Source organism: Geospiza fortis, unplaced genomic scaffold (assembly GCF_000277835.1).
Source record: "Geospiza fortis unplaced genomic scaffold, GeoFor_1.0 scaffold524, whole genome shotgun sequence".
NCBI lineage: Eukaryota > Metazoa > Chordata > Aves > Passeriformes > Thraupidae > Geospiza > Geospiza fortis.
The window spans coordinates 723,798-748,792 of NW_005054437.1; the positions used below are offsets into that span (position 1 = coordinate 723,798).

Here is a 24,995-nt window from a genome sequence, read left to right on the forward strand (position 1 = left end):
CCCATTACTTCTTAGAGAGCTGTCAACACAAAAGGAGCAATCCTGAAAAGGACTGTGTTTAGTGGCTCTGCAATACTCTCTGTACCACCTTTCCTTCATTTTTATGATCAAGAGCACAGAATGGAAGGACAGAAATGACCTGAGCTGCAAACTGCAGGGCACTTTAATCTACCAAGACTAACAACCAGGTAAATTAATGCAGGAGCTAGAATGAAGGTTTTTCATTATGGGATTATTTCCTAAATGAGTGTATGGATTCTGCACTAGTTGGCATCTTCAAATTAAGACATGTTTTCTTTCTAGGACAATTCTTCATCTCATCTGCTGGATTGGGAGGGAATGCTGTAGCAGTGGGTGACATTTCTTGCCTTGTGTTACATAAGTGGCTTGGCAACAGAATGGCAATTTTTGTCCTTCTACAATTCTGGCCTAATTTTGATCTTTACCTTCTCTCTATTCCGTGAGCCCCCGCAGAACTGGTTTCCCTGAAGCTTCTGCCATATCCTGAAGCAATCTCTGAAATTGAAAAATACTGATTTAGAAGTAGATTTGGGTTTCAGAAAAACAGTGTTGTCTTCAAATCAACCATGAAAGGTCTGAGGCTCTAAATCACTTATGTCTAGAAGCCCATCCTCTATTGTTGCTTATTTCTTACCAGATACTTCATCAGCACTGAATTTTTGTATGTTTTCTGGACTATTTTCATGTCTAAAGAGTCCTCTTGTGAAAAGCCATGAACACACCTCCCGCTTTCCTGTTACACCCTTTGGAAGATTGTCCCTCGCATCTACTGTTTATCTTCTCCTACAGCTCTCATGAGCTTTATGTTATTTGAAACCAGCTTGAGCAGTGAGACCTTTATGGACAGATAAAAGAAGTAGCTCTCTGAGTAAGTGAGTTAATGAGGCCTCAGTTTCTTATGGATTTGTGGCTTATGTTGGATTCGCTGATATTTGGTAAGAGCTGGGTTCAGAGGACAGCTTTACAGTTTCCCTCCTTTCTTTAGCCATGATCTTTTAAGAAGATACAACTTTTAAGAAATTAATATTTTCAAGTTTTCTAATATCTGCTGGAGTTCCGTGACATTTTCAAATGGTACTAAAGGGGTTGGGAGGGAGAATGAAACAGGGTAGATATAGATGCAGACACACACAGTGATGTCTTTTGGAAACCAAACCAAATATTTTAGGTTTATTGTAGAATCTTAATAATGCAAGCTATGTTTTCTCCAGACAAGGTGAAAAGTGTCTGATGTATTAAGAAACCCCAAAATACAACAGAAAAAAAAGTCTGGTTTTGTGATTTTGTGCTACACAAAATAAGAGCCTGTCTGGATAAGGGTCAAATATATCTTGTGTAGGTATCTTTGAAAAACAAGCCAGGAAACACCATGCCGGTGGCATGGTGTGTTGCATGGTTGTGTGCGTGTGACTGACAGACAGACATGTCTCTGCTGCTGCTGCTTCTCAGGGAGCTTCAGTCACTGAGGGTCTTCTGCCAAAAAGCACCAGTTAAGAGAAACTTACTCAAATTGATCTGTGTGGTCAAAAAGAGATGAGCTGCTGGCACAAGTTTGTATGAAGATATGTAAGAGAAGAGGCAGAACTGAGAAAAGTCTTTTTCCTTTGCTACTGGATGTTCCCAGTTGAACAAGGCATCCAGATTTTTTTGTGCCATCAAGCTGGTGGCTTAAATAGCAGTGGGAATGAGAGAGCATCAGCACAGCAATTCTGACAATTATCCTGTGGTTAAATAGTGTGAAATAGTAAGTGAGCAAAACATCAGTGTATTGGTCTCTCTGCATAGTAAATTGAGCAACAGTTGAAAAAAATTGTGTTTTGGGGTTTTGGGGTCAACATCAGTGTGAGCTGCCTGGCAGTTCTTCACTGACACAGCTCGTGGTATTGCTGACAAATGATGATGGGCACAGCCTTTCTGTTGCCCTGTCAGGGTGTAAGAGCTGATGGATGGATGTTTTATGTTTGTAACCTGTTCTCCAGCTTTCTTTCACTGGGTGGGCCTGGGATTTCTGAACACCTTCCTGCATGATTGGCACAGCCTCACCAGGTCCCTGCTTTTTGGGGAAAATATCCCACTCATCTGCTTTTGTTCTGAGCCACTTATGAGCAGTTCTAGAGGTAGAGAGTTGAGACTGCCTTTCTGGGAACAAGAACAAAAAATAGCTCACTGTTAGCATTCCAAACCCAGCTATTTAGACCTGGATTATTTTTAAATACTTTGCTTTCAGACACATATCTGGCTGTGTTTTCCTCCCCTCTCTCCTTTCTTTTTTTAAAGTTAGCAGTCAAGTTTTGCATCTCTCCCCACCCAGCTGTATGCAATCAGGAGTTTCTAAGCAAACAGAGGTTTATTTACATTGCTAAGTTAGCTATGTTACCTGCCGCCTCAGAGATGCTGTTGGCCACAGTGGCAGCCTGGGGACCTTTTGAGCCTGGATGTGTTTGCAGAGCAGTTTCCTGGCCCATTGAATTGACAGGAGGCAGGGCAGCAGCCAGTGGAAAGCGGCAGCCAGCCCTTTTCACCTGGCTGCCATCACACAACCCAGCCCTGCATGGGGTGCCAGGCAAGGCTCGGCCCCTGGCAGCCCTGTGCAGTGTGAGTGTCCTGGAGCTCAAACAGAAAGCCTTTCACCCAGAGCTGTGTGAGGGGGCTGCAGTGAAGTTCTGCTGCTGAGTGTGTGCTGTCTTACACCACTTCATGCTGGGGGCCATGCTGGCACGCAAGGCTTTGGAGTTCTTGGCAATCACTGCACAGACCTTGTCCCATCCTCTGCAGGTGATGCCGGCCCAACAGGGGACACACATCCCCTTCAAATGGCAGCTGCATTGCCCAGGGGAGTCGCATTTTTGGGCAGCCCCACCTGTTACCTGTCAGCCTGTTGTTGGATGTTACAGAGCCTGATGTCTCACACATCCCATGGTGAGCTGGGTTCAGAAAGACCTGCTGCTCAAAGAGGTTTTGGTAACCCATATGCATTGCTGGAGTCCAGCCTGGTTTAGATCAAATTAAGCTCTTGGGCACTGAGGCCTTCTCTTGCAGGAAAGAAGGAGCAGATTCTCTCTTGCCTTCTACACAGCAGCTAGTTTATAAAGTTGGTGTACCCTGCTGGGCAAATAAATTTTTGAAAATTGCAAAACCTGAAACATTGGGCCTGTCATCTACAGGGATTGGCCGGGAAAGTGGAGGTAGAGAGCCCAGATAAAACACAGGAGGGGAGTTCCTCACTCTGGAACACATTCATGACATCTCCTCATGTGGTGTCTTGGCTGTGAAGGCTGAGCCCCAAGAGGCTGTTGAGGGTTCCCCATGGAATTGGGGCATTTGGGGAGCAGAAGCAGAGGGGTTGTCCTGGGAGCAGGAAGGGTAGGGCAGGGTCTTCTAGCCTGTTTTCAGCCCATTTCCCCTCTGTGCCATGAGGGTCACCTTAGGAGCATGTAGGTTCTGCCCGTCCAAACTGCACTGTGACTCTGGGCAGCCTTTTATTCTTTGTTTTCCCAGAAACCTAAAAGAGATGGAAAAATGTGGAGATGCTTTTCAGGAAATGTGTACTATCCTTAAGGGGTTTTCCTTACCTCAGTAACTGTCGACCAGAGAAGCAGCAGACCTTGTGGTGAGGGATACACACCCAAAGGTTGGGTTAACATTTCCTACTGCTATCCAGAGCCCTGCCTCTGGCTGCACATGGGGAGGGAATAAAGCCTGTAACTCGGGTAGGAGACAGTCATAGTATCTGTTTGTAAAGGGTAAGAAAGAACTGCTTGTTGGATGGGTATAAAAAACCCTTCAGTTCCAGCCAGGATGGTCTAATGCATTAGCCAAATGGTGGTAAAGAGCAAAGTACCACCAGTACAGGGGTGCAGGAGGCTTCTGGGGACACAAATGCTGGTCTTTACCCTCACAGAACAGCAATATCTTACTGATCAAACTGCAAGGCTGATCTTAATGCCGTTTAAAAAAACCAAAATCATTTATATTTGCTGCAATAGGAAACAAGGGTGGGAGTGACTGGTGTGATCTCTTGCTGTTCCCTGCAGCCAGTGCAGCTGGTCTTTCTCCACACAATTATTTATGTTGATTTGTGTGGAGATGGTGTAACTCTGTGGACACCAGCGGAGCTGTATTTATGAGACTCAAAGGCCTTTTAAAAAAAAAGAAAAAATAAGAGTTTCAGGGACTATGTACTGAATGTTGGGTGCTGAATGGACCTAGTGAGTAGCTGTTATCCTGATAGATCCTTGTGGGCAGGAAGATGTTATACTGCCTGGATTCACTGAGGAGCAGTGTCCTGCTTCCCTACAGTTTACAAATACTGAGAATCAGCAAATCAGTAATTGTAGCTTCAAACTAATATAGTTTTTTTCCACCTGCATGGCCTTCTGACACTCTGTAAAAAGATCTGTCACACTGCATGGGATTAGATGGCTCTGAAGCAGCGGAGACATCGGTGTGAAAACTTTGATTTCCTGTGTCTTGAAATTAACTGTAATCAATCTTTCCTTTTCAGAAAACCCCCACAGCTCATGCCATGAAGGAGGAGAACTTCCTTCGTCGCAGGTTCTCCCTCTGTCCGGCCTCGTCCACCCCTCAGAAGGTCGATCCTCGCAAGCTGACGCGCAATCTGTTCTTCGGGGCCGACAACGACATCTACCCGCTCAGCCCAGGTGCGTGTCTGGGTGTCAGTGCAGAAAGCAGCATGCCTCAGGTGCTTGGCTGCAGGTAGATATCTCAGCATGCTACCACAGAAACAAGAATGGGAAAAAGAAAGTGAGAGAAGCTGCTGCAACACAGCAGTACTGGATCCCAGACAGTGCTGCTATTTTTTATTGCCATGGCATTAAGTGGGAATGGAGGGCATGAGAATTGGGGTTTGTAACTGATTGAATGCTGCATGGCCTTACATTTTAAAATGTATTACACATTGCTGTAATGCTTTCAGGCACATCCACTTCAAGTCACTTGATGTGTTTCGCCCTAAGCGTTGCACTTGCTTAAAATTTACTGTCCCCATTTGCAGATGTTTAATGGCAGGTTTCCCTGTTCAGATTTAGAGCCCAGGATAAATATCACAAGAACAAAATTTCTGTGGTTAACGTTGTGTAAATATCTACAAGCACTACAAGTACCAGGAATCTTGACAGGTCGCAATGAATGGCAGACTAGCTTTAAGCATTCTCTTTACATTTTATTTTTTTTTTTTAGCTTTGAATTTCCTAGCACCTTTCTTGAAGGAAAAAGAGCTCATTTTATTGTTTCAGAATTTGTTGCTCACAGTAAACATTGAAGTCTTCCCTTGATTGCAGTCTGCATACAATGCTTCTGTTCCAGTCTGTAAACAAGTGCTTCAGGGGGCAGTCACAAGTTGCAGAGCTGTCATCTGCAGCTGCCATGTCAGTTGTAAATAGTCAAATCTCACAGCACCTGTGAGGTCTCAAAACACTGATATCTGGAGAAAGAACACAGCCTCTGTCAAAAGGTTTCAGTGCTCACATAGATGTAGCACCCAACAGACTCTCTGGGCTTTGCAGATGTAGCCCAGAACCATGTCTGGGTTTCCTGTGCTAATTGTCTTTAAGTGCAAAGGTTTCAAGGGCCTCTGATTTTGCAGGTATTTTGTTTGTGAGTATCTGCTGCAAGGCAGTGGGGAGCCTATTTTCAGCAGTGCTGACTAATCCTGGCTGTCACTGAGGCAGCTGGAAGCTTCAACAACCTTTCAGTAATCAAATTGAAAACAATTTTATATGGGACACCTAAAATCTCATACATTTCAAACCTGGAGGGACTTCTGAACAGCTGATTACCCATAAGTACAGTCTGTACAAACATGTGGCAAATAAATAGCTCACTTCTGCTATCCTTGGGAGCTGAAGGGCTGATTTTCGAGCTTGTATTTGCTTCCCCTTGTTTGAGGTGATGGAGAGCCTTATCTTAGAGTTTGCCCTGTTCTTTCTTCAGTCCTTACCAGCATTTTCAATGCTAAAAAAGTCGCTGACTCCCTCACACTTATATTTCAGTGCTGTAATATTTTAGAAACCAGGGAAAGTTGAGGGTTTCAGGGTGGAGGAGGTGGCTGGAAGAAATTTTCTCTTCCTCAGCTTCCCCCATCACCTTATTGCTCCTTGATCCCTGCTGGCAGCCTTTGCTGGGCTCAGCAGAACAAGTGCCTTGAGCCACGATGGATCTTCTGTTCAGCTGCACAGTTCTCCCAGGAAACCTCCAGCCCCAGTGCCAGTGAGGGCTGTAGCCCTCAGTATTGCAAAGGAAGAGCACAGGCTAAAGAATTTGTAAAGGAGAGATATATCCCTTTAAACAAACAGAATTTACTCCTTCAGTCAGGGGATTTCTTGCAGGCAGTCTGGGGTTTTGTCTGTCCTTACTCCTCTCATTTCTTTCCTGCCCCTGTGGAGCTGCCTTGTTTTCCTCATATTTCCTGCAAGAAGGGCCTGTTATCCTTCATGTACAGCTGCCATTTCCTATGGCAGGCTCTGCTTTCACTCCTTTGCAGATGCCTTGTTTCCTTCTGAGCCTTGTGTGCTTCCCCCTACCTTCTCCTGTTCCTCTGAACAATGCTGCTATCACCATAGATGAGCCACAGCTCTGTGTCCATAAGCTGCATCCCATACTTCTCTGTTCTCTATTTTTCTCTGTTGTTTTGTATGAGCTTTCAGTTCTTGAGGCTTTTCAAGTGGTCTGTGTTTTGCTGCCTGAGCCCAGCAGGTTTCCCTTACATGAGCACTGGGCTGTTTGTGTTCAGTGGGTGCAGTGGGCAGCAAAGCCAAGTGATTTCCTGTCTGGAATTCAGAGGGGTGTGATGTGCTGGAGCTGCAGCTCTCACTGCACCATCACCTAGGATTCTCCCTCCAACAATGAAGATGTGCAAATAAATATTTCAGAGAGAAGGGAGTGACAGACTTTACACCTCAGGAGAGTTACACTCTGGAGATGCAGTTCAGCAAGAGAATTAATTTTTTTTTAAAGGAAACATATGGGAAATGCAGAGGGCACTATCTGAAATAACACTTTCATCTTCTTGCGTTTTGCTTGCATACAAAAGTGCTAATGATTCTTGTAACTGAGAGAAAATTGAGAAAGATTTCTTTTTATAGGGAGTTCACAAATCAGAGGGACATGAATTCTTGTTCGTTGTTCCTGTCTGTCTTTCACTTAGCCACGAGGAGAGAGAACCTTTCTCTGTTTGCTGTTTCAGAGGATAGGAAATTCATTGGTATAAGAATTTTTACAGAATCTCTCTTTTTGATTAGGCTACAAGATCACACAGACTCTTTAAATAAAAATTTAGATTGGCTTATCTGAATCCTAAGAGGTGTACTTTCATGAATATGAGAATTTTCCTGTGAAGGATACCCAGGACTACATTTCAGGTGTTCACATTGGGTCACATGGCTGATATTTACAGCAGAAATTGATTTCATTTGCAATAGCTTTGTCACACTTCAGAGCTTGTATTTCTTCTTGTAGTTTATCAGTCATGCTTGCTTTACCATTCTTTATAGAGGGGAAAGGCAAATGCACCTGCAGGATTGATGTCCAGTAGAAAGCCAAAGAAATGGAATGGTTGTTGTTCTGAAAAGGAGCTAAATATTTAGTTCCCCTGTACCTGACAATAATGGATAAAAAGAAAGTATCAGTAATTCTACTCTCTAGCCACAAGACTGGATTGTTGGCAGTTTTCTTCACAATGTGATGAAGGCTGTTTCCATAAGCGCTACTGATTCTCTTCCCAAAATGCTTTTTGTTATTTGGTGCAGAATTTCTGGGCTACTTTGTGGAGGACCCTTCTTTGTGTGCCCTGGGGCAACCAGCACTTTAAATTGTGAGGTTCATCTCTCTTTCTATTGTGAGCATTGTGTTTTCTTGATCAGGGAGATAAGTGTTTCACCTTCTATAGCCAGTTCATGTTTAGCTCCTCTTATGTTTTTCTGTGGGTTTTTTTTTTATTTTCTCGAGGTGGCTGTGTCTGTTCCACTCTAGGTGAGACTCTCACTTTTGAGTTTTCTGTGCACTCAGCTGTGTGGGTTTTTGAGAAACTTCTACATTGCTCCTGTGAAGTTTGCTTTCCAAATAAGGGCTGGCCCTCTCCTTCTGCATGGCTGCAGCAGGGTTCCTTGAGACAGACAGGAAAGATGAGGGATTCAGAGGGATTCTCTCCTCTGAGAAACAGCCTTTCCCTCACAATTTCCAGTAGACTTAATGCATTTGGCATAAGAAACTAGTAGGTGTTGCTTCATGAACATACCTAATGAAGCCTGGTAAATGATACAGTAAGAATGGACATGTTCCATGTTGGAATGTTGCATGTTCCTTTTTTCCCCATAATTGTCTGTGAGCAGGATTGTCCAGAACCTCAGGAACAGGGAAAATCTCATTGTTCAGGTGCCAATCCTTTAAAATGCATTACTGAGAGAAGGCAGAAATGTCTCACATCCAGACTTTTTGTACAGCTACAAGCTTGGAGATAAGCTTTCTTTAAGAAATGAGACATGATAAAGAATGGATGTGAATTCTGTTGTGTTAATAGACACCATTCCCTTGGAGCAGGCAGCAGCTGATTCCCATTAACTTTACTTGAACTTTTAGACCATATGTTACTTTCCCATACGTGTGCAGAAAAAACTGTTCATGGGGAAAAAAGTGCAGCAGCTTACATGGCTTTATGGGTTTTTTCCATCTTCCTCTGCCTCTTTTAGGGAGAATGGGGGTTATAGAGATGAAAATGCTATAAGAGAAGGGAAAAGTAGGGAGATCCAGGTTCTAATCCATGCACAGCAGTGCCTATAGCCATGCCACTTGTCATGGTAGCACAAAGTCACTGACAAATCTCTGGCCACAGATGATTTTTTTTTTATTTTCTCCTGCCCACAAACATCAGGATTCTGAGTGCACTATTTAGGGCTCAGTGTTTCCAGGGGAGGAGTGCCAGCTAAGAAAGTAGGTTGAGATATGGGTCCCATGTTGTGGCATCTCTTTCCTGCGTGTCTGGATGGGTCCTTCCTCCACTCCACTCCCCCACATGAACAGCACATGTGCTGTCCCTCTTCTCCCGTCCTCCTGTGTCAACATGGGCTCCTGTGGCTGACTTTCCTAACAATGCTTGGCTTCTTAAAAGGTTGCTCTGATAATTCCAGGAGAAATTGTGGTTCTGACACATCTATGACAGTTTCTGCTAACTTTGGGATAATTGGGGTTTTCCATTGCCAGTTTTGGGTTTGGTGGTGCTTCCAAGGCTGGCCCACACAGTGCTAGAAACATTTTCAACAGTTCCCATGTTTGCAGTGTGCTACAAATGGACTGTGTTTTACCGTCTTGGTAGTTCTTTACTGCATCCTCTATTCTGAAGCTCTGATTGCCATTGATTTTGAGAAGAAAATGACATTGTAATTGGTTAACAATGACTGTCTTGGCACTAAAAATCTTGTCTCATCAGATTCTATTTTTTTGGCGTTTTATTTAATAGAAGCTCTATGCTTTCTTTTACTCTAAGGCCATGATTACATTTGGCCAAGAGAACAGTATTTATCATTACATTTTATTGCTTGGACTAGGACTACACACACCCATGCCAGTATATAATGTAGGCAAGTTTAGGATATTTGAGTAGTGACTATATATTTCTACAATTATTGGAAAATCTCATTTACTGCTCATAAATTTAAAATATTTCTTATTTTAACAAATAATTTGGTTAGAAGACATTGATCTTCTGCAAGTGTGTTGGGTTTTTTTTTAATTTTGTTTTACTAATTATGCCTAGATACATTTCTGTCTTCTGTAGCATTTTGTGATCATGATTATTATTTGTCCAACAAAGCATGCTATCAAGTGCATCAGTGTATGGTTGCCAGATACTGACCAAGGAGGATTGAATAGCTGCTTATTAACTGAATTGCATTTATTATTGGCACTGAACAAGGCATGGGGTATGTAAGGAAAGAACAGACTGTGGTAATGTAATTAAAGACTGCATCATAATGCAGACACAGAAGGGAGCTGATTAAGGATGCATAAGTAACCTTATTTCTGTTCTTTTCCAGCTTTCAAATGCTGGACTTTGCAACCCTCATGTGGTTTTCCATGGCGTTTTGAGACCTTAGTTTTGAGCAGTCTTGTTACCCAAGCATGAGGATCGAGCCTATTTCAAATTCGACACAATCCCTCTCTGGGATCATGGTGTGCTTGCTCTTGCTCATGATAACTTCCCTTGTGTGCTGATAGCAGTAGCCCTTCTCAGGCCATGATGAGCCATGGTTTTGCACAGAATTCTGCTGGTTTTGAATCACTTTTTTTTTTTGTTGCAGGAAAAGATGTGGAAGGAAACAGCCCATCATCACTGAAGGATGAGACACCACAGACTCCAAACTCCATTAGCAAGGTACTTTGGGATAGGGAACCATTCCCAGTCTTGCTTTCATTTCTTCTCAGGATCTTATTAATCATTCTTGCCCTTTTTTTTAAGGTCATTGAGAAAGCCTCTCCCTCTGTTTCTGCAGGAACTGTGTGTGCATATTTTGAGGGAAAGAAAATTAGTGTTTTTGCATGGCTGAGATGTCAAGGAAGCTTGCACTTTCCTCTGGCTTGATTTCACCTCCCACAGAAGAACCTGGTTTATTTGGACCTCATTTGGCAGTGTAATTAGATATGAATAATTATGGTTGGAAGGTTGATTTTGTCAGCAGAGGTGTCTCCTGCTGTTCCTGATCAGCAAGGCAATCATAAATCTTAATTGTTTTGCAAAAGAAAACTGTAATATTTAATGTAGTGCACAGCATCTGAAACAGTGAGTGGAGAGCCTGGGAGAGAGCTCTGGAAATTGGTGTAACAAGAGAGGAAGACAAACTAATCAACATTTCCTGAACACAGCTTTTCCATCCAGCTTGTTATGGAGAGCTAAAACTGAATCTAAAGTCCCTGGATCTCACTACTCAAAACCTGCCTCTAGATCAGGAGTTAGAGAGTGCCAGGGTCTGATTTCCTGTAGGGATGGAATCAACCTTGTAATGAGATCTGGCTTTGAGATTCATGTACAGCTTTTTTGGCTGCAGCTCCCTAACATGTTTCTGGAGGGTAACTAGAAATAGAAGCGAGACCAGTTAATAAATTTTTAACTAAATTTATTTTAAACTATGAAGCTATAAAATACAAGTGGCACCAGCTGAAATGAAAATATAGCATGAAAGAAACAGCTGCAGACAAGTGATTTCTTGTGAGACATGAAAATAACCTCTTCATCTTCCAGTACATTTCTCTGTGCTTGCCTGGAGCTCGCAGGTTGTTCTGTTGTGCCCTGGCAGAGGTCAGCACGGGGAGATGATGATGAGAGGAGCTTTGGGAGTATGCAACAAGGACTTGTATACATGTCCTCTGCTATTGCTGGAACCTGGCAAGCTGCAAACCAATCTTGGTTTTGCTTTTTCAGGCAGGTTCCTCAAGGAAAATCAGCCTCCCACTTATCCTGGCAGTGGAGAAACCCAAGGACCAGGTAACTGCATCCAGGGCTGTGTTTTAAAGCTAGATGTTTTGCACGCCTTACATGGAGTGGTGTTGAATTTCCAATGACTTAGGAATGTAAAGAAGAAGAACTTTGTCTGGACAGGACAGCTCAGAGTGCTGAAATGCTGTCCAAAAGGGAGTTTGATTTCTGAGATGCAGGATGAACATAGGAATAGGAATGTATTTATGAGAGGTTTCTGGGTGAGAGCATGGCTCAGCTGTGTTTTCCCAACCTCCAGGCCTTCCTTGCCATTCAGTCTCCCACAGGTATGTTTTTGAAAGGAGAAGCATCCACGGAAGATTTGGGTGCCCACCTAGATTTCACTTGTAGGTGAAATTCACTTCACTCTTCTTAGCCTTGCTGTGTTGTACACTGCCTTGCTCTCCTCCAGCCATGTTCCTTGCCTTCTGTCATGCTTTGCAATGACTGTAGGGAGTTCTTGTTGTGAAATGTCTTGTTACTTAAAAATTCAGGCAAAATGTGGTCAGTTTATTTTATATGTAATTTTTCACATCCACTCAGCTCTAATGCCATAAAATAAAGCCTTACTGTCAACTTTCACAACTGTAAGTAGGGATCTGTCATACTATTTCAGTTTAAAAATAAATAGTGATTCCACCTACTTGAACCAAAGGGAGAAGTGTGCCCTAATCGGGTAATATTTAGATTCCTGATAGCAGGGGGGAGGAATAATTGCTAGAGACTGGACTGTAGAGTGTGCTACTTTAATTAATGGATTAAAAAGTAAATGTTATGGGTTACAGATCCATGCCATGGATATTTGCTCTTTTTTTGGTATGGTGGATATGAAAAACCATGTTGGAAATCAGTGTTCTTTCAGCAGCACTGCTTTGAGGTACCACAGCACATTAACTAATTTCACTCAGTATAAGAAGGAAAGGAAAGCCAGTTAAATGATTCTTTCCATGGACTGGGGCTTGGGGAACCTCAACTCTGCCTTGGATTCCCTGCATTGCCAAGGCACATTAATTGCATTTCTGTTTCACATCTTCATCAGTGAGGTGGAAATAGTTCTGCATTTTCTTCACCCAGGCCATATCAACGTTGCGTGATGGATAAGGCTGCAGGTTGCCCAAGTTAGCAGAGAGAATGTGGCATAAAAACCCTATAAATGTCTGTGAACTTGTGAGCTGTGAAGACTTATCTGCAACCACACTGCCCTGTGCTCATGGTGGGCTGCTCTTTCTGAGATGTGGACACATCTCAGTTGTCCTGTCTGAACAGAAAGTCAAATATTTGATACTGGAACATTTGCTTTCAATGTGTTTGTGTGGTTCTTGGCACTATACATATATTTGTAACTTCAGCTGTGGCTTCTTGACCCACATTTTATTGGAATATATTTAAGGCACAGTTTAGCTACATATTACATTGGTAACTTTCTGCAGCACATTTTCTCTTATTTAATTTTTAAAGTGGAGTCTCTTTCATCTCCTTTTTCAAAGGGAAAAAAATAGTAGCATACTTACTTCAGATTAGTTCTCCTATTAGTTTCTCTCTATTTTAGAGTCCTTTATCCTTGTTTTCTGGGATGAGAGCTCATAGGATCACCAAAAAAAGAATGGAAGTATATTTTCAGGGATAGTCAGAAAAATCCTGAAGCTGGAGTTCAGTGGTACTTCACTGTTTCTAGTCCCTTGCTAATGCTGCAGTGAAGTCTATGAAATTCTAGGAGTGGGGCTGTTGCACGCACAGTTATGTGATGTATTGGAAGGCAAAGCATTGTGAATGAATTTTTCCACATGCTCAGATTGCTCAGGTCTTTATTGTGTGATTTGTAATCTGAATTACAAATATAACTGACTGCTAGGAATTTATTTTAGCTGCACGGTGGTTTGAAACTGCACATACTCATCACTTGAGATTTAAGCTACAGTTCCTGTACTCTCTCAAGCTCACCCTGCTTGATCTATGAATCACACTCCTGACCTCTGAGGTAGTTCCAGTCATGGCTACACTCAGGACTAACATAGAAAATCATTCAGAAATATGGCAGTTTACAAGGGCACCTTTTCCTCTGTTCTCCCTTAGCCAGCAAACCAAGGAATCGTTTGGCAGACAGACTCAGATATGGCAGGAATCACCTTGGAGAGATTCAGGAGTTAAACATCCCCTGTGTATGTTAAGCTCAGCTTAATGGGAGATTCTGGCCCTTCCAGGTGGTGGCTATGCTAAACTGAACCCTTGCTGTCTTTTCTTTACCATACTTCATGCCCTCCATGTTGTGGATGGAATTATTTTGGAGCCTGTTGTTTCTATGAACACTTACACTCCGTTCCTGTGCCCTGGCTCAGCACACTTTGCTTCCTCAATTCCAAGGGCAGCACTTTAGGGCAGTCACAGTTGTCCACAGATGGCTTTGCAGCTGATTTCAACTGAGCAGAGATGTAGCCTGGAGTATCCTGGGAAAATCAGGTTGAAGAGGGGTGGGATTTTACATGTGAAGTGGAAAACATGGAGCAGCCCTAACCTCTGTGGGTACATACAAGCCCTGAAAACACCCAGATGCCTCACAGAGGTGAATGTGGACGGCAGTAACTCAAAGTTGAGAAGTTTGGGTAAGCCACAACAGTGCAGTCATGTCAGCATAGGTCACTGGTGATTGTAATTCCTTAGTCACTAGATTAAGTTTCTGACAAGGAAGGTGAGGGCAAATGGAGGTGCTGAAATTGAAATTATTTATTAAAAAATTTAGCAAAACTGCAAATCCAATTGTTTTTCATTGCTCACTTTGTTTAATCTCAGCCTAGGGACAAAAGCTGTGCCTATAGCTGGAGGGGAAATCAAAACTGCTTCAGCTTTCTGCTGGCACTATGTCTATGACAGTCATGTGAAGCAGCATCTTTCTCAGTGTCCAACTTCCCATCTCACCTCATATGTTCTCTTTAAATATTCTGACCTTGTAGAACAAACTTCCCATGCAAGGCACACTTAAGTGATCAAATGGAAATCCTGTGAGGTCTGTGGGTTTTTCTTTATTTTCCATAATTTGATGCAATGGAGCCAAGGATTCCACTAAATATTGGTATAACTAGGTATTTGAAGTTGCATGGATGGGTGAATTTCACCAGTTATTTTCCCCAGATGCTGCTGTCATGTCAACTGTTTATTTGTATGGGCTTTTCAGTTTGTGCTAATCATTGTGCTGCTTCAGAGTTGTAAACACAGTCACTGTATCTTTGTAACATTGTTGAAATAAGAGGAATCATTATGTTGGGTTTTTTTCCCAACTGGAAAGTTTCAGTTGAAGATTATTCCGCTTGCTGTAAAGCAGCATATCAGTTGAAGGGTAATCTTTCCTACTGCAAAGGTTCTTTGTCAGTAAGAATTGTTTCACTGACTCCACTGTGCTTTGGATGAGCTGTTAATTCACAACAAAAGTAAAAAGTTTTCAAAAAGAACTGCTTATATTATAATGAACATTTGGTTGAGATATCTGTGAACATTCACGTAAGTAACAAGGAATTTCTCAGTTGCAAAGTCAAACCGAGCTGTTTTGTAACTTTTATACTACTTAAACAACTTTTCTTTTATTTCTTTTATTTCTGTACGATTGTGATTTGTAGCAATTATATGTGGAAAAGATTCTGGAGAAATTACATCTGACCAAGGACATGTCACTGATTTTGTGAAGCATAACTTATGACCTCAGCTCCTTTTTTTCTGCCTTCCATTCCCATCTGATCTTGTCTCTCTCTCTCTTGGATACAAAGAAGACGAAAGGGCAGCTTGTAAGCTGTCACTGCTGTTACCATGCAGAGCCCAGCTTGAGAATGACTTTATTTAAAATCCTTCTGATTTGGAATAATTCTGGCTGTTGTGCAGCAAGGATTGCTTGAGCTAAGTAACAGAATATTCCTCTTGCTGTTGTCCTAGGTAGGGCTGGCATGCTGAAGGGCTGGCATCCCCCACACCAGAGTTGATCACAGGCTGCTTTTCTGTGAAATGATTTGATTCCTCTTGGAAATGAAGTCACCAAAAAGACTCTGGATCTGAATAGCACTATTGTGAGGACTCTGCATGCTCTCTTAAAAAGCCTGGCAGAAGTGTTAGGGTATTGTGATGACTGCTAAAAATCAGCAGTGGATCTCCAGAGCTCCAAGACTGAGATGAAAGGGAACAGAAACTTAACTGGGATAAAAAGTATATTTTTGAGTACAGTACAGCCCATTGTCAGTGGCGAGGTCATCACTCTGTCCTGAAAAGGACAGGTTTGATTAGAGAACTGAAAAGGGACAACAATTTCTTCTCCCTGTGAGTGCTGCAGCATGCTCTGGTGAAAGTTTTTGGCAGAATAACAGACTTCACTCTTAATGGGAACCAGTATCTGGAAAGCCTACTTACTACTTTCTTATTAGAATACTCCAGTGTGCTTTTTCTTTCTTTAAAAAGAACACAAATTCCTTACTCTCCCATTGTACAAAGTCTCATCTGTGGCCAATATTGTTCACATATTGTTGCAAAGAGCGGGGACCAAATTCTGGTACCCTGCACAAGCGTTATCCCAGTGTCCTTGGAAGACTTGCTGTGATGACAAATGGCTTCTCTTAGTTTTCTGCCAGGCTGAGAAAGGCAGGGCAGTAGAAAGACATCATTAAATGCTCTTGGTGTGTCTTAGCAATGTGAGACCCTGCTGTGTATTGGGAATCTTTAGAGCTGATGGCCCAAATTTACTGAATCTTATGTATGCCACAAGGTACAATCAAAACCATTAGGACAGATTAATGTAAAAATATGGAATCATATTATTTCATCCTAGAGGAACTGTCATTACTATCAGCAGCATGGAAACCTATGGTGTGCTGTCCTGAGGAGTTAGATCCCACCTGTCCTGTGGGAAAGCAGGAACTTTAAACCCAGAAACACAATGCTTTTTGCTCTGTAGATCACCGGTTTCCTTGCCAGCAAGCTGCTCTTTAGGATCGGTGATGGTGCATCCTCATATGCATAACGAGAGGCAAAGTCGGAAGGGAGAAGCAATCAGTCTGCCTTGATAAAAACTAACTGGGGAGCTGTCAGAAGTCCCAGGTCAGGCACATCTGAAAGCTTGTCCAGGCTGCTAGTTAAAACCATGGCTTAGTTGTAGTAACATTTTCTCTCTCTTCTTAAAGCATTTTGCAACCATCTCGGGGAGCTCTGGTACTGGTCACACAGCTGGTAGGTACATTACAGCTTTTGGGACATAGAGGCACAGAAACTTATTTTCCCATGCCTAGAAATTCTTATATGGGCAGTGAGTACCTATGTTACTGCTTCTTTCTCATCCACTCTCAAGCCTGTCTTGGTGACCACCATCCCTGTGTCCCTGTTTCCCGTTACAAGCCAGGTTCAGAGTCAGCATGTCCAGGTGTAGCCCAGACCTGGGGGAGGGAGTGCCTGAAGGAAGCAGCACAGTGGTTCAGGACCCACCAGAGCATCCTCCAAAGCTCTTCATCCAGCTGCTTTAACTAAGTGAAACACCAGTACGGTATCAGACAAGTTCCACTGTATTTATTGAGCTCCTAAAGGCTGTTGTGGTGTCAAGGGAGATTACCCCTTCATCAGCTGTTGTGTGCTGTGGTTTGATGGTGTGCACAGCAGTATTGGCTGGAATTGGGCACCAGTGTCCTTGGTCATGGAGTCAGCACTCCCAAAGAGTCAGAATCGGTGTCTGCCTGTGTGAACATCCCAGGTTTAAAGCCTTGTGCTTGTTCAACTCTATTTTTAGCGTGACCCAGAGAGACTCCAAGGAGGAGGCAGGGTGGGGCTGGTGGAGCAGTGGAAGTGCCTCTGTCTGTGTCAGTGCCAGTTCCCCACGAGCTGCAGGTCTAGGCTCATGTTTGCTGTGGTTGTTGGAAGCCTTTCTGAATTCAGCTGCAAGCAAACTCCTCGAGCCAAGTGAGCTTAGGGGCCGAAATTTCATTCTTTATATAAGTGCTACGGTGTAATTTTCTCTATAACCAGCAACTGTAACTTGTTTTAATTAACAGATAAAAAAGCATTCTTTGTATCCTGATGCTTTGCCGGCACCTGAGCGGTATTTCTTAGAATCTGGGAACATCTGTGCTTTTGCTGCCTCTCACAGTGGCTAATGAGGACCAGTACACAGTGTTTCTCTCTGTGTCTGATCCCTCAGGCTGGAGGGAGTGAAATTACTGATAAACAATTGGCTCATAGCTGTGTCTCAAGGACAGGACATTCTTCCTGCTAATTGGGAGAAAGGGGGAGAATTCTTTTGACCGATTTCAGAGGACATGCATCTCGAATCATGAAAGCATAATCTCCTAATAATTCTGAAGGATTCTTGCTCAGAGATATTTAGGCATTTGGAAAGGTTTCTTTATAGAGAAAGGCTTATAGCTGATCTCCCAAATGTCTACTACTGCCCTTTGAAATTTGACAAAGACCCTGTGGGCACAGCTCTCTGCTCATTTGTCACATCTGTACAGTGGTCCCCACCATTCTTGTGGTTTTACAGTAAAGTCCAAAGCACAAAATACGAATCAGAGACTGCATTGCAGGCAGAGGAGGCAGGCTTAGCTTTCTGTGAAAACAAAACCAGCAAACACTGAATAGTTTTCAGGAGTTCAGGAGATGGCCTTTTCTTTGAGTGGATCCAAGCTGACTTGTGAGCTAAACAGTCAGATCAGGGCTCCCACTGGCCTTTGTGTGTTATCATAGTGTTTTCACTTCTCTATTTTCAAAGTATCATGTGTAGTTTTGGTTTTAGTGAAAGAGTACTACAAGGGGATGTGAGAACAAGTAATAGGTTCTACAGTGACTGTGGCTCTGTTGCAAATTGCAGCTTCTGCCCTGATTTCTAATTCTGCATAATCTACAAGGAATTTTGCTCAGTTGAGCAGGCACCCTTATCTCCCATTTTTGCTCCTGCCCCTGTCTCCAAGGTATAGTTGGTGGCTTGTTTGCTGTGATCGGGTCTTGATCTGTGTTTTTCTCTGAGTCATATGAAAAGGACTGATCTGGCTGTCATTAAACATTTTCCTGCTCACACTAATGTGCAGCATAGTTCATGGCTGTAGTAGCCCGAGAGGTTTCTGTGTCACTGGGAGGGAAGGAGGAAGTGGGTCTCTTCAAACCGAAGGTGCTGTAAAATTATTACATGAATTTGTGACATCAAGGAGAGAAATTCTAAGAGCCCAGTGGGTTTGTTTCACATCATAGCTGTGAATTTATAAATGGGAAATATATTTGATACATTTTTTCCTTAATACACCTCATTTTTGTGTCACACTCATTAAATCAAGGTGGCTGAGGGCTGAGCTTTTCTTATAAAACTGTCATGTGTGAGTGGGAGAGACAGTGCCTGACCCCAAAAGAGCACTGTCTGAATGCATCAGACACATGAAAGGTTGGAAGAAGAGAGGTACAGAGAGAGAAAGTAACTTCCCCAAGGTCGCGTAAAAAGCAGCAGAGTCCAGACTGTACCGTAATTCTTTCACCACTAACCCTGCCCAGGTTTTGTACAATTTGCTGACAGAACCTTTCCACGTGGGGGTCCTCGTTGTGAGCTGGGCTCTGGAGAGCTGCTCTTTCTAAGCACACTTTATTTTGGTAACAGTAATGCTCTCATTATGCCTAATGAGAGTAAAGCATTTCTGCAGCCCATCAGCACAGCCAGGAGATCAGTCTGTAGTTTCTGAAAGTGAGTTTAAACAGCGCTGACACTATCAAACACCATTTGAAGTGACTGTGTGTATTTTGTGCTTCACTTTGCAAGGCCAAGATGGAGGTGATTTCCTGTGTTATCTGTAACATGATTAGGTCGTTTCTTGCCCATGCATGTTTTTGGACATTTCAGTCAGTGCAACAGTCATTGCCAGTTTCAAGTCTAGTTCTGAAAAATCTTTAACAAATTCCTCATAAGTTCTGTTCTAGTAATTGAAATGCTTTCAGATCTGAACAGAGTTGGACAGTTTTCAAAATTAGAAATAATTCTTTAGCTTTCTGTTTTGTCTTATTGTTTTGTTGGGTTTTTTTTCTTTATTTTTTAACCAAGATTAATGTCTGCATGGGAGAAATACAAAGAAATTTGGTGGGGAATTTTTCAGCCAGCCATGGGTATAAAAAGGAAGTTTGGACTGCACTATAGATATGCATTTTGTGCACCTGCTTAGTGTTCCGCTGCTGAAGTCTGCAATCAGCTCTTTCATGGATTCCTGAAAGTTGTAAACAACACTTTATCAGAGCATAACTTGAACATCTTCATGTTAACACATTCCTATTTTCTTCACTCCCCATTTTTTTTAGATCGAGTATAAGCTTTGCAATGGGTCTGACAAAGAGTGTGTGTCTCCAACAGCCAAATTCATGAAGAAGGAAACACTGAAGGTATGTTCAAAGCAGCCAGGTCATGATCAGCTGATCTTCTTTTGAAAAACAAATGGTACCTTCTAAACAAACCATTGGAAATAAGTCAAAGTCATTTCCCAAGACCCAGAGAAGCCTCTGAATCTTCTAGGAGTCATTAGAGCCCAAGGACATTTACAGGCTTTTATATGCAGGATTAGATTATATACTGCAAGCAGAACAGATCAGTGTAATTATTTCACTGTGTTTGTATGTTCTGGAGCCATTAGGCACCTCAAGAGGATTGTAATCCTTCACTGCTCTTGTTAGGACAGACTTGCCTAAGCAATCTGAGCAAATTGTAGCTTGAACGCTTGCTTGTCTACCAAACCAAAAGTATAAATAAATGAAATTAGATACAGTTTCTTGAATTTGAGGGGTGAGGAAGGCTGGATATCCATCCTCTTTCCTTTTCCTCAAATGAAAGACAAACTAGGTTGTGTTTAATGAAACTTCAGGAGCAAAGAAAATGCTTGTTTTCTGGTGATGTTTTTATTCCTCCTTGTGCTCATTTCTGGGGAACCTGTGCTGGGTCAAGTTCTTGCTGTGCTATACATAACTGTCCTTAATGCATTATGTTCTTTCCTCCCCAAAAGAGGCCATGATTACAGCTACTATATTTTCTCTGTTCTCAACCAGGTACAAAAAAAAAATTACAGACAGGAGAAGAAAAGAGCTACCAAACAACTCTTCAGTGCTCTGAAGGATCCCAGTGTGGTGATCACAGCAGACTGGCTGAAGGTATTTGATACAGACCATTTCTTCTGAGGATGTGGGAAAAAATAAGTGAGATGTGAAGTAGTTGATGTGTCTGAGATGTATGCACTAGGACTTTTGTAAGTGAAAGAAGACCAAATAGTTTTCAAGCTTTAACTCAAGCTTTACTTAAATAACTGCTATAAAAGTAGAACTGTGGGTATTTACTTTCCACCTTAACTCAGTTGGTCTATTCCATGTCCTTAAGCAGCCACAAGGGCTCAAAAAGGGCATGGTACAAAGGGAAGTGATGTTTCTCTCTTTGTTCCTCTCTGAAAGACTCTGTTGGCCTCTTCCCATAAATGTGGTTTTGTACTGAACAGGGAATAGACTGAATAACAGCCTGAAAATGGGCAGATACAGCTTGTTCTATTGACAATTGGATTTTCTGTTGTCACAGCACAGAATGAAACATATTGTACCTGATGACAACTGCAATTTCTCCTTGTGCACAGACTCAGGTAGTGACACCTTCTCATTGAAGTCCTGAAACTTCTGTGTGGCAAAGTAAATCTGGATTGACATTGAGAGATGAGCACTGGTTTTCTCCTCCTTTGGGGCCATTTAGTCTTCTCAAATAATAGTGAATGGTTGAACCTTTTGTGTTAGCAAAACCTAATTTTCAAACATTGCCTAACACATAGCTCTTAAGAAAAACAAAGTAACTTAAGGATCTCATGAAACAGTACAGTTGCATTTGGTTAGTGGTAAAAACCTCCAACATTGTTCTGCAATTATTATTAAAGGTCAGAAAAGTGACATGCTTCTGGTTTATTTGAGAAGTTAGATTGGCAGCATGGTCTTCCTGTAGTGTTTACTGTTAATGAAGAATAAAAAACACAAAATACCTGTTGCATGTTTGCTGTGACTGGAAATTTCTGGTGAGCTGCGCATAATGCTGGGCCACAAAAACAGAACACAGAAAAGACTTGAGGTTTGGCTTATGAATGTTGAAGGCAGGAAGACCTTAGGCAAAATCTAACCTTACTGAGAAACTTCTCCATTCTTAAAGCTGTTATCTTTAATGTACTCTTATCAGATTTAATGTTTTCTATACAAGAGAGAGCTGCATTGAGCTCGACAGAGAAGTAAAGCAGCTGGAGACAGTACTTTTAAAAATGGGGTATTTGACAAAACCCATTAATAGCAGTGTTCTGCAGAACACTATTAAAATGACTTATAAGTCGAGTTAGACTAGCTATAACATTTTTATATGCAATGTTCTAATTGGCATGTCCTCTGTGATTATTAACAGATCACTCTCACATGGGCCAGCAGTGCTCATTGCCTAAAAAATTAACCAAGCTGCTAACACTGAGCTAGTAATAAAAATAGGAAGAATACTAAGCCAGTAATAAAAATATGAAGACAAGATTCTGCTATCCAGATTTCCAAGTTTTGGGATTTTGCTGTGAGGTCCCTAGGACTGTTCAGGGAACACCATGTATTTTCCTTAGGAAGTGTATCATGATGCAGCCTTGGAATAACCATACTGGAAATACTGTATCAATACTGAATAAATGCTGGGTTTCTTCTAAGGAACAATGTAGATGCAACTTTTTTCCCCCCTCCAGATTCGTGGGACTCTGAAGAGCTGGACCAAACTATGGTGTGTCCTAAAACCAGGAGTGCTGCTCATTTATAAGACGCCAAAGATTGGACAGTGGGTTGGGACAATTCTGCTCCATTCTTGTGAGCTGATCGAGAGACCCTCCAAAAAGGATGGCTTCTGCTTTAAACTCTTCCATCCTTTGGATCAGTCCATCTGGGCTGTAAAGGTAACAATCCTGATGAGTCAAACAACCTCTTCTTGGTCACCAAAGTTTCTACCACTGATACTATTTAGTTATTCAGTTGCTGTTAGCAGTGGTGAATTGACTGCATAGAAAGATTAAGGCTACCAAAGCTTGATCATTGAATGATATCAAAGAGACATAGTCCTTGTGGTTAGTTCCACAGAGGTCTCATTCTCAGTGTACAGATGCCTGCATAGACTGAGGAAAAAGGAAATGTGTTAGTGCAGGGAAAAAAGTTCAATACCTAGAAACTATATCAACATCTTTAAAAGGAGCTGGGCATAGACACAGTTAACTAAAGTCCCCAAAACAAGGACACAGAAAGCACCAAGTGCTTCATACAAGACAGGGAGATGGTTAGCAAAGTGACAAAAAAGCAGGTTTATAATGAGTTCTTTTTTTCTAATGCCCCTGAGGTTTGGATTTGTTTGCAATGGACTTGGAACTCAGTGTTCTGCTCAAGCCTTGACTGTTGCACAAAAGCATGACTTCAGATAGCTCTTATTGTCTCTTCTTTAAAATGGAAATAGCAGGATTTTCTCCACTTCATTTTGACTTATTCTTCAGGCTGAGACAATCCCTTCCTGTACACACAGTGGCTCCTGCAGTGACCTCTGGATCTCCCTGTAACAAAAATGATTAGTAGTTTTTTACACTTCTTGAAATAACTCCCTGCAAATCTTAAAGAGGTGTATTCCTTTTTCTTCTTTCTTTCAAGAATAGGTAAAAAAAAAGAAAAAAAAATGTAATGTATATGAGCAAAGAGGAAGATTCCAGCACCTCCTGAGAGGCACTGAGAACCACATCTTTTGGATACCCTGAAGACAAAACTTAAATGTTCTTGTATTTGTCTCCCTGTCAAAACCAGTGACAAAACCAGAGTTAATGCAGATATAAATTCTCTAGAAAACATCACAAGTGTAAATAAGGCATTGTGAGTTGATGCCTTGCTGCAAGGTAGTCAGCAGAGGGAATGGAAATGGAGAGACTCACGAGAGTGCAGTGAAAGCACTTGTCATGGCATCAGGAGTTCTGACAAAAGGGAGCAGCCCTGTGGGAGCAGATCAAGCAGACACACTCTAGCTCATCCGTGCAGTTAATAGAACAGTTTTAAACACAGCTATACAATCGCTATAAAAAGCCTTTCCATTTTTAATAAGCTAGGAGGAGAGAATTAAAATTAACCTCAGCAACCAGGGGTGAGAGCTGCTGATTTCTGCCAGCAGCTCTGATTTGTGCCTAAATGCATTGCTTTTCCTTAAAGTTTCAAAGGTTTCATTGCTACCTTGCTTCTTATTCAGTTTTGAGAGTTTTGATGCTTTTTAAATTCAGAACATGTACCCAAGAAGGTTGTTGATGATTTACTGTCTGTCAACAAAAACCTTCCTTGTGACTTGACAGGTCAACTGAATTCTTCTGAGAAGCACAGTCAGAGGAGATAGTGAAAAATAGAATCAAAAGTGCAGTCAAATACTGAAAGGCAGAGTTGCTGACAGATCTGAAATGTTGCACTAGGATGCCCTTCCTTTGATATGAAGCATCCCAAAGAAAGAGGAGGTTTTATCAATGTGTGTATGCATTTAAATATGTATATCTAATTCTTGTGTCTCTTGAGAAAATATAAGATAGAAATAAAAATTAGTATATTAAATGTGAAGGGAGTATGTATCTGAAAATGTTTGTGGACTACAGGAAGTCCAAAGAGGTTTAAGTTTTAAAGTAATATTCTACATTTCTTGAGACATATTTAGAAAGCCATATTTGAGCTGCATAGTAGGATACTCCCTGAAACCTGAGTTCAGCCTGGATTGTTATGTGTGATAGATGCTCTCAGCTACGAGGTAAACACCAAAATACACATCAGGAAGAAAACCACCAGTGAGCTGCTTGATGTCAAAGAGGCTGTCTGCACTCTGTCAACAGTTTAAGGCTGAAACTGCTAAAAATACTGTTTTATTTTATGTCATTTCACAGCCTATTTTTAAAGCAACTGGAGCAGAATTGACTGATCTACATTGGTTGTGTAAAACTATGCAAAGAAAGTCTGTTTCTCATGAAATATAGATTCACTCGAGCTTAAGCAAAAAGCCCAAGTTACTGTCCATCACAATGGGAATAAGAGGTGGATGAACACCTTTCATTCTTGGCCAAAATGGCTTGTGAAATTTTCAGGGGTTATCCAGATGAGAGTTGATGGTCCAGGTTTCACTCTTATCAGTGGATTTGCAGTTTACTCAGGGAAATTACTGAATATCTTTGTACATATTGGCCTGGCTGCCCAGCAGATGTTTGGAGCTAACTCTGGGCTTCAGCCCTGGAACAAATGTCTGGTTCAGGCACTGCCATAGGCCTTTGACAGATAGTACTGGCCAAACAAATTTGATGTGCAGGCATTTAACTTCAGTCAGAGCAGGACAAGATTTTGGGGCACCTTTCAAGAAAAGATTTAAAGGCCACGACTTATAGTTGAAAGCTAAATACATGCATCAGGTTACTGATTTTCATATAAAGCTCTCTGGGGTCTAGAGCTGTCTTAGAAGCATATTGCT

General features: G+C 41.9%; 1 protein-coding gene across 3 annotated transcripts in view; it reads left to right on the top strand.

The window, feature by feature from the left end:
- Window positions 1-24,995, top strand: part of OSBPL5 (oxysterol binding protein like 5) — a 135,506-nt gene that overhangs the window by 69,514 nt on the left and 40,997 nt on the right. For 2 of the 3 annotated variants that reach the window (XM_031062115.1, XM_031062114.1), the window contains exons 2-7: window positions 4,526-4,682; window positions 10,335-10,408; window positions 11,453-11,515; window positions 19,796-19,876; window positions 20,534-20,635; window positions 22,225-22,428. In XM_031062115.1, coding sequence (XP_030917975.1) covers window positions 4,547-4,682; window positions 10,335-10,408; window positions 11,453-11,515; window positions 19,796-19,876; window positions 20,534-20,635; window positions 22,225-22,428 — 660 coding nt within the window. In that variant the 5' untranslated portion in view covers window positions 4,526-4,546. The remainder of the gene's footprint in view (window positions 1-4,525; window positions 4,683-10,334; window positions 10,409-11,452; window positions 11,516-19,795; window positions 19,877-20,533; window positions 20,636-22,224; window positions 22,429-24,995) is intronic. The other variant, XM_031062116.1, reaches the window with a different exon arrangement.